Genomic DNA, 16,116 nt, shown 5'->3' on the forward strand with positions numbered 1-16,116 from the left:
AATGACTCTTTTTCTACGGACCGCGAAGCTTTGATAGATCAATTCTGGATTTGTTAGATGTCATGTTAACCTCGCGAATTATGTAAGATGAGAGTTAAAATTTAAAAGAATCATATATGTATCGAACAGTGACAATTAAGTAATCGAGTTGGGCGTGCGTTGGGTTCAATTTCTCGATCGATAGAGGGTCGTACAAAAGTCAAATAACCTATATCCTAGAAAAGAGGTCTCTTTTCTGGAGTAGCCATAGATTTATCGGTTGGGGCACCTTCGGATAAGGGTAAGCAATTCCGGGTTCCGTATAGGTTTTATCGGGAACCCGGATACTTCCATGTCACGGATTCCGGAGTCGGTTTTAGGATATATCCAAGTTTCACATATATTCTTAATCTAACAATTGTAGTAAACCGTAGCTTTTAATGACCACCATTTGCTATTACAATCCACCGATCACAACTTATATTTAGACACGTGAATAAACATAAAGTATTAACAAAATAAAAATTTCAATCATAAATATTGTCGGAAATGAAAATTCAATCTAGTGATTCCAAATTGGGCACTCATTATTGGACTCCATGGAATACCGCATGATCGCACAAAGATATATATTAAGAAAAACACAAAAACTTGTTCCAAGTTCTAGAAACCTATCCATAAGAACGGTTTTCATAATTTTTAGAATATGAAACCTACCATGCATACCCTAAAATCTGAAATCGGATCGGTTCCCAACCGGTTTGATTCCAGGTTCCAAGTTCTACCATGCTCACCCCTATTCGTAGACCCAACTATGGAGTCAACGAGAGAAAGAAGTGAGAGAGAAAGCTTCTTGGGTAAACACCAAAACCACAAACCTTCAACTCCAAAACCAAACCCTAAAGCTGAAAAAAGTGAAAAAAAAATCTTAAGTATATTGCATTAATGCAAATTTAGTCATAAACTCTTTAATCGTGTCAATTTAGCCTCAAACTTTGTGCATTTGCGCCAATTCAATCCATTTAGTTAATTTTGGCCGAAAATGGCTTACATAGACACCGATCGTACTACGTGTTACATCCGATGCTCACGTGAACATCTTTATACATATATATATATATATATACATATATTATTTTTGACATTTTTTTTCTTTTATTCTTTTTACTCATCTTTTTTAAGATTGAGGGCCTGCAAGGGTCGTCGGCTAACCCCTACCGGCCGCTAGGCGAGGGCTTACCAACTCTAATTGTGATCGTTTTTTCTTCAATTTGGCACTTAAGTGAGCCGATGAAAGTTTTTGGCACTAAAGTGTGTGCCATACGTAATTTTTGGCACTTCTAGTGTTCCTTTACCATTATAAGACTCTTACATATTATTTTATGTGGAAATGTCAAGAGTCCATAGCACTCACATGTGGATAAAAATCATTGAATTGTGATTTGTAAATCAAGGTTCCATTTCTTTACCCAACTAAAAATAAAAAATCAAGGCTCCATTTCTTTTGCAGAAAATGCATGATTCAAATTTTCTAAAAGATGTTCGCTTGTATTTCTTGCAAAAATGAATGAACAAATATTATTTTCATCGTCCGTGGAAGTATTTAGACATAAAATATTTTTAATTGACTAATTTCTTCGAGCGAAACATATGTCTTCAGTGATTATTGAAATATTATATCTTTTCTGTCCCTATTCCTGTTAGCATTGTAAACTGTGAAACATAACACTTCTGGTAAATATTTTTAATCACATGAGAAGAACTTTGTTACGACGGCTTCAAATGGAAAATCAACAGGTCAACTGGGCTTTTTTTTTCCCAAATAAAAGAAAGTATTATTCAGTTTGGACTCAGGCCCAGGCCCAGGCCCAAATATTTCCGGATTCCGAACGTTGCACCCGCTGTTTCGGGTCTCGGATCTCTCGTGCCCATCTACTGGTTTTGCCTTTACAATCTTCATTTTCAGTTTCCAGTTTCACCTTTTGCCTTCTTCTTCTGGTTCCTCCTCTGATCGCCACGGAGAAAGAAATTTCAGCAGCAGGAGGTACGGGTTTTTGCTCGCTTCTGTTAATTTCTTCGTTCGTTCTTGTCATTGTCATTGTTGAAGTCAGTGATGTCCCCTTACGCCTCGGATTTGGTGCGAGTTCTCGCGTTTGTGGTTTCGATCGTGCTTCCGCGAAGTTGTTCTGAATTTGCTGCTGAAACGAATTCTCTAAAGAAATTTACAGCTGACGATCGCTTGGGGAGCTCTCTCTTATGCATTTTCCGGTTGTTGATTTCCGCGACTTTGATCTGCTGACGATAGATTTCCGTTCGACCTGAGAGAGAAAAAATAAAAATAAAAACCTGCATGAAATTGTAATGGGGTGATTTCATGCTGCTTGAAGAGATCTTCCTCCATGGATGGCCTTAAACTTGGTGATGTGTAGCTAGACAACGGTGAGTAGGCACACATGAGTGGGGCAGTTGCGTCCTAAGACGAGAAATAGAGCTTCTGGACAATTTCCCTTTTCTTCTTTATGTGGGCAGATTGTGCATTTGCTGAATAGTTTTTGCTTACCTGTATTGTACTGGATGCATGAAAAGTGTTTTAGAAACTTATTAAGTGTAAACTCAGCAAACCATGCACTTATTTGGATGTTAGAGATCAAGTATTGATATGACCGTATATGCTCCTGTAAGTACGATGTAGGAGCATATAGGGATTGCCAGATAGATCAACCTATTTCTGGAACTTAGGTTGTTTCAGAATAAGTATATATGATAATATATGCTCCTGGTACTTTATGGAGGAAAGGTGTTTTAGTAGCTTTATTAAGTGTAAACTCAGCAACCCAAGAACCTTTCTGGGAGAATGATTCTACTCTAATTCCATATGAAGTTTTGTGGTCAGGGAAGCTTGTGATAGAGTTTGAACTTGTCGAGTTGCTTTTGTGTCTATTTGAAGTCACTGAAATGTGACTTTTCCTGTGGAGGTGAAGTTTTTTATTGCTAAGCTCTAGTGTATGGCTGATTTCTAAAGGATGCCCTCTTTTCTAGTGATCGAGTTTGCTATATCAAACATGTATCGTCAGTCTTTCCTCCAGATGCTTCGTTCTACGATTTTATTCTGATTCTGTCTACCACCGTTTTCTAAATTCATGCTTAGCAATTTGATCTTGTTATTTTTTCTTTATTGGTGTAGTAGCACAGCAACTGAGCTCTTGGTTCTCATGCTTCGTGTTGCTGCATGAACGTTTTGTGTGTACTCATGTCAATTGATTCTTTTTACTGGTTTACCTGTAGGTGTCGAGCAGACGAGAGAATGAAAAGCCAAAGCAGTTACGTGCCGCCTTCTTATATTCCATTAGATCAGTCTGAACCAGAAATAGAGACTCTTCCAAGCAGTGGTGACCCAGCTATTCGTCAGCCCATAAGTGCTGGGCCAACACACTGGTCTTCTGGAATCTGTGCTTGCTTTGATGACCTGCAGAGCTGTATGCTACTTTCTGTCCTGAGACCTTGATTTATCTGGAGGAAAAGTTATGAAGGTGCATCTTGAGTTAAGAAGATTCGATTGTGTTTTCTACAGAATTATGATTATATTGGGTTGCTCAAGACTTTGAAATATATTGAAAAGATAAAATGCTTCGTGTGCTTCTAACTGGATTTAGTATAAATGGCTTTAAGAGGACTAGTTTTTTGACTAGTTGGTGTCAGAGGTCTTCAGTCATCTTTGCATAACACCTCAGTTTTGCTAACAAAACTACCAGCTATTGGAGAATCACATTGGTATTACTTCAATGAGCTTGAAAGATGTGCTGGCATGTTTGGTTGTAAGTTAAATTGAAAATGTGATCACCAGAATAATATTTGGAGACCCAAATGGCGATCACTTGAGCATGATGATATGTATGCTCTTTTATCTATCCATAAACTAGTGAAATTGTATTTGTGCGCAGAGAGACAAATTCTTATAGATATTACTTTTCTCTTGTCTTGTCAGTTCAATAATTGTTATATGATTAAAAGTTTCTCCTTTGTTTAAGCAAACCTTATATGGTTGCAAGGAGCATTCTATTCTCTTGTTCAGGAACAAAATTATCTGTCGGCTTTTTATTCTACCTCTGCAGTCATTTAGTGCTACAAGAAGTTCATTTTGCATTCCTGCATTCGATTTTAGTTAGTGTCTGTAGAATTTGATTATCCAAAATCTTGGGTTTGTACTCTGGTTAACATGGTAAAAGGTCGGTGTGTAATGTCTTTGCCATTCTTATCGCTCCTATGAAAAACATGTATGTAAGTTCGTAAACATAGATTCAAGTAATCTCAGAAACCGTATGCTGTATCAGAAATTTGAAGTCCTTGCAAGTTAATACATTCGATTCCAGTCAGTGGCCTGGATATCTTGTATTAAGCCTCTGAGAGTTATAGTTCTCTTTATATGAAAGGTCCAATTAAACTACAAATTGTTTGATATTGGTGGAATAATTTTGATTAAAATTGTACTAGTAATACTTTTCTAGTTTTCGATAGTTTGCCCCTAAAACTAAGTGCGTTGTTCATAGAAATTACTGTATTCCTGTCTGGCTCTCCTTTCATTAGCTTGGCAATAAATATAATCGCTTGGTATTGTTGTATAGGTTGTGTTGGTCTTTTCTGTCCTTGCTATCTGTTTGGAAAGAACGCAGAGTTTCTTGGTTCTGGAACTTTAATGGGTTCATGCACAACCCATTTCTTGCTGTGGGCTCTTGTCAACACCTTATGTTGTTTGTTGACTGATGGCATCTTATTGGGGCTACCTGGATGCTTCGTCGCATGTTATGCTTGTGGCTATCGAAGGGCCCTAAGATCAAAGTACAATTTGGAGGTATGATTTAATTATTTTGTCAAGAATAATAATAACAGCTACTGTTTCCTGCTAGCATCCTCCTGTTTTGATTGATCTCTCTCCTGATTCTTATATATGGCTCCTATTAACTTAGCTGATCTGTTATTACTGTATCTGTACGGTTGATGATATGAAGAATACATGTATTCCTAACTAGTTGATGCTTATGGTTATACATGCACATGGCTATCCCATCCAGTGGGACAAAGGCACTGTATGCTTGTGCTATACAAATAAATGTACCTTTGAGGAAGCTCTTAAGTACTGGTGGATATGCCTTGGCTACATGTGCATGCCTCTGGCCAAATTGCACATAATAGCCAGTTGAAAGGGATAAATTCTAGAGTACGGGGCCTCGTCATTTATTTGAATTGAGAGGCGTGTATACTGTTGCCATATGCTGTACAGATTCTGTAGCTTGAATATAAGATTCTAGAGATTGTATTTTTCTCATTTGAAAATTTCTTTATTGGAGCAAAATCTTTAGGCAGCTAGATACTAGATTAAATCTCATCCATCCCTGCACTAGAATGTGATAATGGTTAGTTGTAGGTTTTAGAATTGGTAGTCCCTGATCTTTAGAAACACTTGCCATAAAAACAAACATTAATCTGGAGTATGGTTAGTATCCTAAAGGAATTGCACTTTACATGCACTAATATTATACCACTTGGTTTTATTCATGTTGTTTGCATGTGTGGAAATTCCTAGTGTAAAAGGTTTACTTACTTATGTATATGTAACTATCATTGTCTGCTAGTTGATGAAAACGTTTTTTTGAAGCAGCTGATGAATTTTCATTAATTTGATTGTTTTGACCAGGTTCCCATCCTTTAGGCTATTATGAATCACTGTACACAAGCAATCTCATAAATTAATAATGTTTGCAATCCTACCTATCTAGGCTATCTGAAAACCTGGAATGAGCTAGCCAATGTAGATAGCGCAGGCTGATCAGCAGCCAACATGACTTCCCTTCTTTTCATGCCTTTTTTTTTCCCATTTTCGTTCTCGGTCTCTGTTTTTGCAACTAGTCTCCCTTCATAGACTCGATCACTGTACTGTACACAAGCAATCTCATAACTTATAATGTTTTTAATCCTACCTGTCTAGGCTATCTGAAAACCCCGAATGAGCTAGCTACTATTCATAGCACAGGCTGATCAGCAACTGACATGACATCCCTTCTTTTCATGCTTTTTTACATTTTCGTTCTTGATCTCTGTTTCTGCGACTAGATCTCCCTTCATAGAATAGAAGTTTTGAACCTTCATGGATGAAAAATTGGCTATTGGAATCATATCACCAAGAGCTTTATAAAGCACTTGAAAACTTTTACTCAGTCGGGGCTGCACTACCTTCGCATTTTACGAAAAGGTTATGTCGATGCAACTGTTTGTGTTCCTCTAAATTAGTCCCTATCTTCATTACATGGTCCCAACTCGACAAACTTTTATCCCTGCTATTTGGAACTCACTGGCAGGGACTAGATGGAAAGATGCATGGAATAGGAGCATCTATCAGCATTTGCTGTAGTCTCTTTCTCTAAATGTCTCTTAGCAAACTAGCCGAACTCAACATAGTTTCTGTCCAATCCTTGTCTCATTACCTACGAACCCTGTCATTTCCGTCCCACTTGTATTGTATTTTCGTTCCATCTTTTTTCGGATCATATTGTTCTATGTACTAGGTCTCGTTTAAGCTGTTTGTGGTTAATTGAGCTTGTTCGACTTAGTCCTTTATAAATCTCCTTCAGTTAAAGCAAGCCCTTCCGTTCCTGTATCCATAACTCGTGGTTTGAGCCAGGAGTTACAAAAGTCGGAACTTGAATCCCTTTTCATAATTTTCTTGCTTTCCTATTAACATTGAAAATATTGTTCAAATTTCAAAAATTATTCAAAAAAGTTACATATATGGATCTAAGTGTTAACATTACATTTTGCGAAAATTGTAAGTGTTTTGGATTTAAAAACTAAAAAGGTCAATCCACGTGAACCGCAAGATTTTGATTAGACAAAAAATAAAGAGTAAAAGCCTGTCTAGATTGACCCTGAAACTTCTAGAACAGTTTCAAGGTTCCTTTCAACAAATAAGTAGTTTTGTGCTTTTAGCTATCAAATGGCCCGTTTGATCAATCGTTCATCTCATGCAGGAAGCACCTTGTGGGGACTTTGTCACTCATTTTTTCTGCCATCTCTGTGCAATTTGTCAAGAATATAGGGAAATCCGTGAGCGATCTGGTGATGCAAACCCTCCTGATCTTACATTAGCAGTGGTCACAGCTCCGCCAGTGCAGACGATGGACTCTCCTCCAAAACAGTAGGGGCTATCTCTTAAAACCAGTCCTGCAGCATGCCACTTCCTCCTGAATTGACTTCACTTTTGGGGTCTCTCTTGATACATCTGTATGGTGGCTCTTGTGATTGTATCCTTAGGTTAGAACTAACATGATGAACAAGCCACCCTTCATGGATCCTTATTTTCTTTGAAGGCTTCGCTTTCTTGGGGCATTATTGTGGAGTTGTCTTGAGTCCTTTGCCAGGAGAGAAAGAAACAGAACCATCAGTGCTCTTGAATTCTATTCGATCATTTGTACATGATGATTTGGTTTGACTTGTGTCATGGTGTTGTTTGGTTTTACTGGGAGCTTCAAATCAAAGTATCGTTGATCTGCGAAGCAAGCGTAAGCTATAATTGTAGAGTGATTGGGCTTGCATCTCAACCTTGAAAACAATCTTGCAATTACGTTTGGATCAAAGATGTCATTGGTCTGGCAAAAAATGTAGTATCTTGTTAGTGTTTTTTTCTTGAAATTCAGCTGTATGAGGCATAGTAGTTGATTGTAACTTGGAAAATTTTTTATATAACATCTTATTGTGTGGTCCCGACATTCGTGTGTTGCGCGCACAAATACATATGGGATTTTCACTCGTTTGTGAATTGCTCCTTTTTTTTTTCTTTCCTTTTTTGAGTTGCTCCTTGAAATTATGAAGGTTTGGATGGTAAATAGGGCTAGAAGAGCCAGATTTTTTTTTTTTTGGAAATGTTAAACCTTTTTTCGACCAAAAAAAATTAAATTTTTTCACATTGATATCAATTCAATCTATCCAACTAATTTTAGTCATAAATTGCTAACATGGACTTTCTCTATCATATGTGACATGGCGTGCTAACGTTGACATTTTCTAATATTTTTATTTTTTACTTATTTTTTCCTTTCCCTTTTTTGTTTGCTGGCGACCGGCTAAAGGGTGAGGGTTGGCCTCTCCTAGGCGAGCACGACGAGGGCAACCGCTGGTGAGGGCAACCCTTGCCCGGGCCAAGGCGGCCTCGCGGAGCGTCGCCTTGGCGAGGGCAAGGTTCGGCGAGCCTCGCCTAGCCGAGGGGGGGGCTTGCCGAGCGCTTACCCTTGCCCAAGCATGGCCCGACGAGGCCGACCCCCGGCCTTTGGCCCGATTTGGCGACCCTCGCCGACCACTGTCAAACAAAAAAGTGAAGAAAATAGAAAAAGAAATAAAAGGACAATAAATTGAAAAATAAATATTCAAAAATGCCCACATCACTAGCCGTGCCACATAGGATGGAGGGCGTTTACGTTAGCAAAATTTTCGGCCAAAAAAGATTTAGGATTAAATTGATCAATTGAAATGTTTAGAACTAAATTGGTAAGAGACTAATTTAGAATTTTTTTGATACTTTTTCCATATAAATTGTGGTTTGCACAATGACAAAAGTACATGTCACATATAAGTTGTTAAATCCTTGTAAACTCACACCAAAATTTAAAATATTGTATCGTGCAATCCTCTTACATGGTAGACAAATTTTATGAAAGAATTATATCGACATGAGAGCCGTGGATAGAATTTACAACTTTCCTTCTCTCCTTATAAAATTTATTTTGTGGTTCATAGAGTCGAAATTTTGGACTAGTGCCAAAAGTCAAATTACGAAAAGAACTCGTTGGATGTGGATCACCTACAAATACCAAACTATTACTAATCAAACATCAAATCTTCGAAAGATCTTAGGAGATGCTCCCAATAATTGCTTTCTGTGATTAGTTAGACCTCTTGTGTTATGAATAGGATTGTACACAAAAGGTCCTTTTATGAGAAAGTAATATGCGGTTTCCGATTCCCAATTCTCTGTTACTTTCCATCGTCTCATATTTTGACAAAATGATGATTCCCTCTTTCATACGACGGCTTGAACATCAAAACTGATGCCTATTAATATGGTGGCGGAATCGGATTCTTCTCTACTTGCCCCTTTACTACTACATGATGATCCACGGATCGTTTGTTTGTCTTCCTCTAAACTTCTCATAAGGCGATGGTAAAGCTTTATTTTGTCATTTTACATGTGATCTAAATTCTGTTCTCTTTTAATCCGTGCAATTACTCATCCACATTTCATATTGAAAGGAGGGGGTAGTTGTCTCGCATTACTTGTTAATGGGATTTCTCCTATGCAGTCTTCTCCACTAAACACCAAGCCCATGAAACTAGTGGTTCAACATGACCTGCTGAAAAGACCAACCGTAGACGTAGCAAAATAACTGAATAGAAAAGTAAATCAAAACCCCACTAGGTTGGGGCGGTTGGTTGGGCATCAGAAAGATTTCCACCTTGAAAATCAGAACCATTCGCTCAGATCTCACCAATTACGTCCAAACCGCTTTGATCGTCGCATGCTATATGATTGAAAGTGATGTGGGCAAAGTCTCACGTCGGGCAACTGATGAAATATTCTGGAGTTTATAGTGAGTTAGGTTCCCTCTCCTGGCACGCTAGTTTTTCAGGATTAGTTCTTCCGTCTGATGTAACGATTAAAATGGCCTATACTTAACAAGTTTACGAGGCTTGCGGAATCTTTCATAAACCTTCAGGTAATTTGATCTCCGCGCTCGCATCTCAGTATTTGTCAAACAAGGCGAATGGGCTAAACTTGGTGGTGGAGATATGGCGGGTTTTTCCTTAGCCAATCCGACCTTGATGAGGGCTTTCGAGTGTAAGGCGGAAACTCCACAATCGATTCATTTTCACTTTCACCCGGTTAAACAGTTGACCCCCTCCCGAGTGCGTTTCTTCTATTTTCTTTCTAATTTTCCTTTCTCTCTTTTCATCTTTCCCCCTTGCCCAAAAGTAAAAATAAACAAAGAAGAACAATTCTATCATCTTTCCATAATGTATGCATTCTCGAAACCCTAGCTACCATTAGCCACTCTTCCTCAAATCGCACCGCATATATGTTCAACCACTTTTAAGTGGAACATTTGTGTTTTTAGATATGATTAGGCTACTCTTGATTTCTAGGACATACTTTTGTGGAAATATTGCATGGCACATGCTTGGTGCTACGTATTGTAAAGTCGAGCATACCGGCTATCGAACAAATGCTGCTATATATGGCAGTTGTTTAGCGTATCCAAAAAAATTATTTTGTTGTGCAAAATTAACGGTACTCTTGAGATAGGATGAGATTGTCGAATGAAGTGCATTACTTTTAGGCTCATTTTGGTATAGAAGAACGGGGCAATAGGAATAACATAAACCGAATTTGGAATGAACTTACAAGAAGTTGAAATAAACATTAATTAAAAAATTACTCATTTGGGGCCTCTTTGATAACAATTATGTTCTCCGGAATAATTTCAAAACATTCCTGATTCTTTCTTGTTCTATTTCTGGAAATAGAGAAGTAATATTTTTTTTTGCTTCTTATTTTTGTGTCAAACCAGTTCCCTAGACACTAATATGTTTTTGAGAACAAAAAAAATAACCGACGTTACCAAATAGATTTATGTTCTTTTTCGATTTCCAAAAACAAAAGAATGGGAATAAGAGAAATAGGAGCATTACCAAACAAACCCTCGGTGACCCATCGGAATTGGATTTGACTTTTTGTTGTCTGTATCTTTATTATTGGAACGGTTATCTAAAACAACAATTGCCTCATCGGACTCAAAGCCACATGAATGATGTTTTTTCTCATGCTACCAAGGAAAGGAGACGCCACCGAGACAAATTTTGACAAAATCTAGATGTATTTAGGTAATTAAATTACCACATTTTCCGAGCAAAACCCATTCAAAAAGAATTAGAAGAAATCTTATTGCATCGTCATTACTATTTTGTCCTTTTACTTCTTTATAGATAAAACAAATAAAACCTCACCTTTAGCAACGAGGCCTTTGGCCCGTTAAAGGGTTCAATGTCGCCAACACTTCACGGGTGTCATAACATAGTATTATAACATGGTAAAGAAGGACAAAAATGTACGAGAAATAAACTTATTTTACCTGTTAAAAGAGAACAGATGTTCATTAAATAATGAAAAAATGGCCTACGTAGAAAAGAGTTACTTTTGGACCAAAAAAAAAGGAAAAGAAAAGAGTTACAGAATTGTTTACAAAAATATTTCTTGTTCCGGCAATGCAAACACACACCATATGTTTATGTCATAGAATGGCTACCTGAAGAAAGCAAGCAGTCACTTTTGTAAGCCTGTCACAATCTTATCCTCTCGATCCCATTGATTGGCCATGAATATCAAGGGATTTCCAAATCAGGTCTGAAGGTCGTTCGTTCATATCTCACCAATTGCGTGCTTAACTGCTTTGAATCAAGAGCCACCGGCGTGTCGAATGACTTTGACCGGTTCGTGGGATCTCTTGAGAACCTCTAAGCTGCTAGTTGAAAAAGCAATTCGAACCGATTAATCTTAGCGAATTAGGGAATGATCAAGCATGACGCCGCGTTCAGTTTTGTCTGCCATGTTGGTAGGTCGTCATCGTTCACGAGTTGACTTGAGCAACCAAAGTCAATTTCATTCGAGTCAAATATAGAAGCTGGAAATGTAGCCCATCTCCACTGGAGGTCAGCCACAAGTTGCCATTTATAATGTCATCAGACCTAACAAAAGTACAAGCGATTTACTGAAGTATGTCCATTGCGCCGGCTAAAAAATAGATAGGATTGCATACGAATCCAACTGCCCGGGTGTGGAGATGGATCTTCAATTCGAGGATCTTTCAATGCACGACTTTACTCCACTTAAAAGGTGAATAGCTTGAAATGAAATCACGTTATCTGAAACCTAATGGAGGCTGCAAATCAAGTTCGGATATGGATATGGATCTTCAATTCGAGACCTTTTCAATGCACGACTTTAGTCCACCTAAAAATGAATGACTTGAAATGAAACACGTGGTCTGAAACCCAATGAGGGTTGCAAATAACATTTGGATATGGAGATGGATCTTCAATTCGAGACTCTTTCAACTCACGACTTTAATCCACTTAAAAATGAATAAGGCGAAATGAAACCACGTGGTTTGAAACTCAATGGGGGTTGCAAATCAAGTTGCCGCCGGGGGGGAAAGGGCTGAAAATTCATGTCGTGCTGTGCCATGTCGTATGGAATAAGGAATATCACACAGATGTGTCTAAACCATACGTGATATGTCTGATAAACCCGTCGAACTACCTCAATGCGCCTAACAAAACGGGTCACATGATACAGCACGGCACACATCCGGGTCGGGTGTCAACACGGCACGATGCATTAACCCGTTCACAAAAATATACGGCGACCCATGTACAGGGTACGCACGGAAAACACATTTACATACGACAAAACTCATGTCAACATTCCCAGCAACACGCTTCTGGACAACATGTGTAGTTTCGCTTACGACCGACCTGAACTAATATTTGTCCGCCTTATAATCGATCCGCCGTTCTGAAAAATGTCGTACCCTACTGCATTTCGTGCTTGGTTGAGAAAGAGAGTTTCGACATTTTAACACGAATCTTCCCTTAAGTGCGACAGTATTTAGTATGGGATAAATCGACAGAATCCAAGTCCTTTCGTCCCTTTCTGTACAAAACATAGGCGTGGCCCCGTTTTATACTAGTGATGATAAAAATTTTTTTTTTATTTGTCAAAATGATGAAATTTAGTTTGATCACGCAAATATTTTTTTTTTTATTGGAAGAGCTTTTTCTTTAGGCCCTGCTTGGTTTAGGACAAGGAATGGGCTTTGAGGCTCTAAAGTCCCTTGACCAGAAACAAATGGTGTTTGGTTTATTTTTTTGGAGAACTTTGGGAGAATGCAATTACATTTCCAAAGGTCTTTAGCCCAAGGCAAATCTGGAGGTACTTTGAAAAGTAGCATTCTCATAATGCAAATAGACTTTATTTTTCCAACTTTGGCTTTGCTTAACTTTCATATTTTAAGAAACGACCTTAAAAACCTTAATATGCTGGCGAAAGCCTCATCCACCAGCGAGCCGAATCGGCCGCCGGCCAGCCTTGCATAAGGTGGCACAACCTCATACGGCGCTTGGGTCGCGCAACCCCGAGCATCGTCGCCTTGGGTCACGTTGGCGTCGGGCAATCCAACCAACGGTTCCCTAAGGTCGCACCACCTCAAGTGAGGCTAGCCAACAACCGATTTGGCTCGTCGGCGGATGAATTCAGCCGGCAAATAGTTTGAGATTTTTTTTTTAAATATTAACAAAAATACTTTACAAAGTGCAGTTTTTACCAAATGCCAGTTAGATCAAAGTTGCATCCTAATATATTTCTAAAATACACTTTACCAAACATTATTTGTATTTCAAAAAATACCGTTAGCTCAAAGATCTCTGCATTTTTCGAAAGACATTTCCCCGAAAACGAACCAAAGAGGCCATTAGTTGTTTTTTTATTTTTATTTTTTTGGTCGGAGGCCATTAGTCGAGTCAGGCAAATATCCATTGTATACTCCCCATTTATACACGCACCGCAATATTGGATATGTGCCAAACCCCATTATATATAGCGCGCCCTAAAAATCAAATGGCTTTAACCCTCTCCATCTTTCTACTTCTAATCCTCTTTCCCTGCAAGTATATTTCGGAAGGGATTAAGCTTTTTGGCTATGGCGGAAAATTCGTCTAGAAGGTTAGAAGGCAAGGTCGCCATCATCACCGGCGGCGCGAGCGGGATCGGCGCGAGCACGGCGAGCCTCTTCCACGAGCACGGCGCGTGGGTCGTGATCGCCGACATCCAGGACGAGCCGGGCCGGGCCCTGGCCGTGAAGCTGGGCCGGCGGGCCTCCTACGCCCACTGCGACGTCTCCGTCGAGGACGACGTGCGCGACCTTGTGGACGCCACCGTGGCCGAGCACGGCCGGCTCGACATCATGTACAACAACGCGGGGGTCCTCGACCGTCCCTTCGGGGGCATCCTCGACACGTCCCTGGCTGACCTCGACCGCGTCCTCCGCGTCAACCTCTACGGGGCCTTCCACGGGGCGAAGCACGCAGCGCGGGCCATGGTGCCACGGCGCCAGGGCTGCATCCTGTTCACGGGGAGCAACTGCACGGCGATCGCGGGGGTGGCCACGCACACGTACACCGCGTCGAAGCACGCGGTGGTGGGGCTGGCTCGGGGGCTGGCGGCGGAGCTCGGGGAGCACGGGATAAGGGTGAACTGCGTGTCGCCATACGCGGTCTCGAGGACCGGGATGTCGGGGCTGGGGAAGATGAGCGAGGCCGAGCTGGAGAAGCTGGACGATGGAATGAAGGTGTTGGGCAACCTGAAGGGCCGGGTACTGAAGCCGGAGAGCGTGGCGAGGGCGGCGCTGTACCTCGCCAGCGACGAGGCGGACTACGTGAGCGGGCTCAACATGGTGGTGGATGGTGGCTACAGCGTGGTCAACCCGTCTATGATGATGGCTCTTGCCGCGAGCCGTTCCAATGGGAAGATTTGAACCTGTGACTTGCGAATGCCCGGTCGCTGGGACGAGATCGTGGCCGTTGTTTGTGGGCTAAATAAGGTGGGGTCGTGTCATTGTGCGCCCTTGGATTTGTTCTGCTTTAGTTTTGGTCGGACTCGTGCTTTTTGTCCTCGTGTTCTTGTAAGTCCTAAGTATGTTAAACTTCCTAGATTGAAATCCTAACCCTATTTGATACCTACACCACAAAATAAAAGAATTCCAACTCCATTCTGTTCCCTTGATTTTCTCCTTTTTAACTTAATATAGTGTTTGAAATCATCGCTCATTTCATTTCATTCTATCATACCGAACATAACCTAATTCGTCTTCGACTAACTCTCTATTAAATGCAAGTCATAATCCGCAATCCGAGATCATTCTCTGTTTAACCAAAGTGCAACCCATCGAGTTCCCTTTGCAATTTTGCAATCGGATCATGTACATTCTACTCTCTCTCTCTCTTGCCCGTTCTTAAAATCAAATTATATGCTAGATGAGTATTTCTTGAAACGAATAAAACTCCACAAATAATCGAAATGGACAACCTTAAAATTTAAGCTATTAAACGAAGAGAGATTATGCGTGTTATTGTCACTCATTTACGCAATGGGAGAGTAGAGTTAGGCCAGCACGTGTTAAACATTCTCGTATCTCCCAAATGCTCCACAGCCTAAATAACATCTGGTCGAGCAAAAGGCCCCATCATAGGAAAGTTGACTTCTAACTCTACCTTTCTCTCCTTGTATTCTCTTCCTAGTGATTTGTTTGTTTTCAGTTAGTTTCCTCATTTTCTTTGTACTTTCTTACATAGTAAAGAAAAAAAAAAACCTTAATTTTCGCCAATGTACGTTCCCATTATGTCCTTTCTCTCTTTTCTTTTGAGGGCGTTATTTTAGCTTCACAGGTCTAAGTAGGAAAATATCTCCATTTTATTCCGGAACCACAAACGGTGGCGACAATTATCAGAAAATTATAAATTTTTTATTGCATTTTTGCCAATTCAATTCAAAACATTTCAATTTTACCATTTGAGTACTAAACATTTTTACATTTTGCCAATTGAATCCATCCGGTTAATTTTAGTCGAAAATTGCTAACGTGAACGTCGGCTCTCTTACATGGCGTGGCCGACACCGACGTGAATAATTTTTAATAATATCTTAATTTTGTTATATTTTTTTTTTTTTTTTCTTTTCTTTCTTCTTCCTTTTGTCGGTGGCCGACCACCACATAGGCAATGGTTGGCCATCGGCCGGGCGGGGGCTTGCCCTCGCCCGTGGGAGGCAATGGCAACCCTCACCCGGGAAAGGCCAGCCCACCTGGGCATGGCCAGTGGCCAAGCACTAGCAAAAGGAAGAAGAAAAAGGGAAAAATGAAAAAAAAAAAAATAGAGAGAAATTATCCATGTCGGCACCAACGGTACCACATAAGGCGACCAACACCACATTAGTAACTTTCGGTCAAAATTGGCCGAATGAATTCAATTGATAAAGCGTAA

General features: G+C 40.0%; 2 protein-coding genes and 1 long non-coding RNA gene across 4 annotated transcripts; 2 read left to right on the forward strand and 1 right to left on the reverse strand.

Moving 5' to 3' along the window:
• Positions 1 to 1,920: 1,920 nt before the first annotated feature.
• Positions 1,921 to 7,522, forward strand: LOC115737790 (protein PLANT CADMIUM RESISTANCE 10). 2 transcript variants are annotated; one of them, XM_030670138.2, is made up of 4 exons: positions 1,921 to 2,023; positions 3,265 to 3,455; positions 4,602 to 4,828; positions 7,002 to 7,522. In XM_030670138.2, exons 2-4 carry the CDS (start codon positions 3,284 to 3,286, stop codon positions 7,170 to 7,172), a joined length of 570 nt encoding a protein of 189 aa, XP_030525998.2. In that variant the 5' UTR covers positions 1,921 to 2,023; positions 3,265 to 3,283; the 3' UTR covers positions 7,173 to 7,522. The 2 variants fall into 2 exon arrangements, with proteins under 2 accessions (XP_030525998.2, XP_030525999.2); XM_030670139.2 differs by having other exon boundaries at positions 1,923 to 2,023; positions 3,254 to 3,455.
• Positions 5,850 to 6,120, reverse strand: LOC125316038. Its single transcript, XR_007199347.1, has 2 exons — positions 6,025 to 6,120; positions 5,850 to 5,992 (listed from the first exon to the last, which is right to left on the reverse strand). It is a non-coding gene; the product is annotated as an uncharacterized LOC125316038 (long non-coding RNA).
• A 6,065-nt stretch (positions 7,523 to 13,587) lies between the features above and the next one.
• LOC115737854 (tropinone reductase-like 1) lies at positions 13,588 to 14,827 on the forward strand. Its single transcript, XM_030670225.2, has one exon. The coding sequence runs from the start codon at positions 13,779 to 13,781 to the stop codon at positions 14,610 to 14,612; it is 834 nt and encodes a 277-aa protein (XP_030526085.1). The 5' UTR covers positions 13,588 to 13,778; the 3' UTR covers positions 14,613 to 14,827.
• Positions 14,828 to 16,116: the final 1,289 nt, after the last annotated feature.

This window comes from Rhodamnia argentea, chromosome 7, assembly GCF_020921035.1.
Source record: "Rhodamnia argentea isolate NSW1041297 chromosome 7, ASM2092103v1, whole genome shotgun sequence".
NCBI classification, from domain to species: domain Eukaryota; kingdom Viridiplantae; phylum Streptophyta; class Magnoliopsida; order Myrtales; family Myrtaceae; genus Rhodamnia; species Rhodamnia argentea.

Coding starts and splice junctions, on each gene's coding strand:
- LOC115737790 (XM_030670138.2), top strand. CDS start 3,284: ATGAAAAGCCAAAGCAGTTACGTGCCGCCTTCTTATATTCCATTAGAT. Junction 3,456..4,601: donor CTTTGATGACCTGCAGAGCT/GTATGCTACTTT, acceptor ATTGTTGTATAG/GTTGTGTTGGTCTTTTCTGT. Junction 4,829..7,001: donor GATCAAAGTACAATTTGGAG/GTATGATTTAAT, acceptor CATCTCATGCAG/GAAGCACCTTGTGGGGACTT.
- LOC115737854 (XM_030670225.2), top strand. CDS start 13,779: ATGGCGGAAAATTCGTCTAGAAGGTTAGAAGGCAAGGTCGCCATCATC.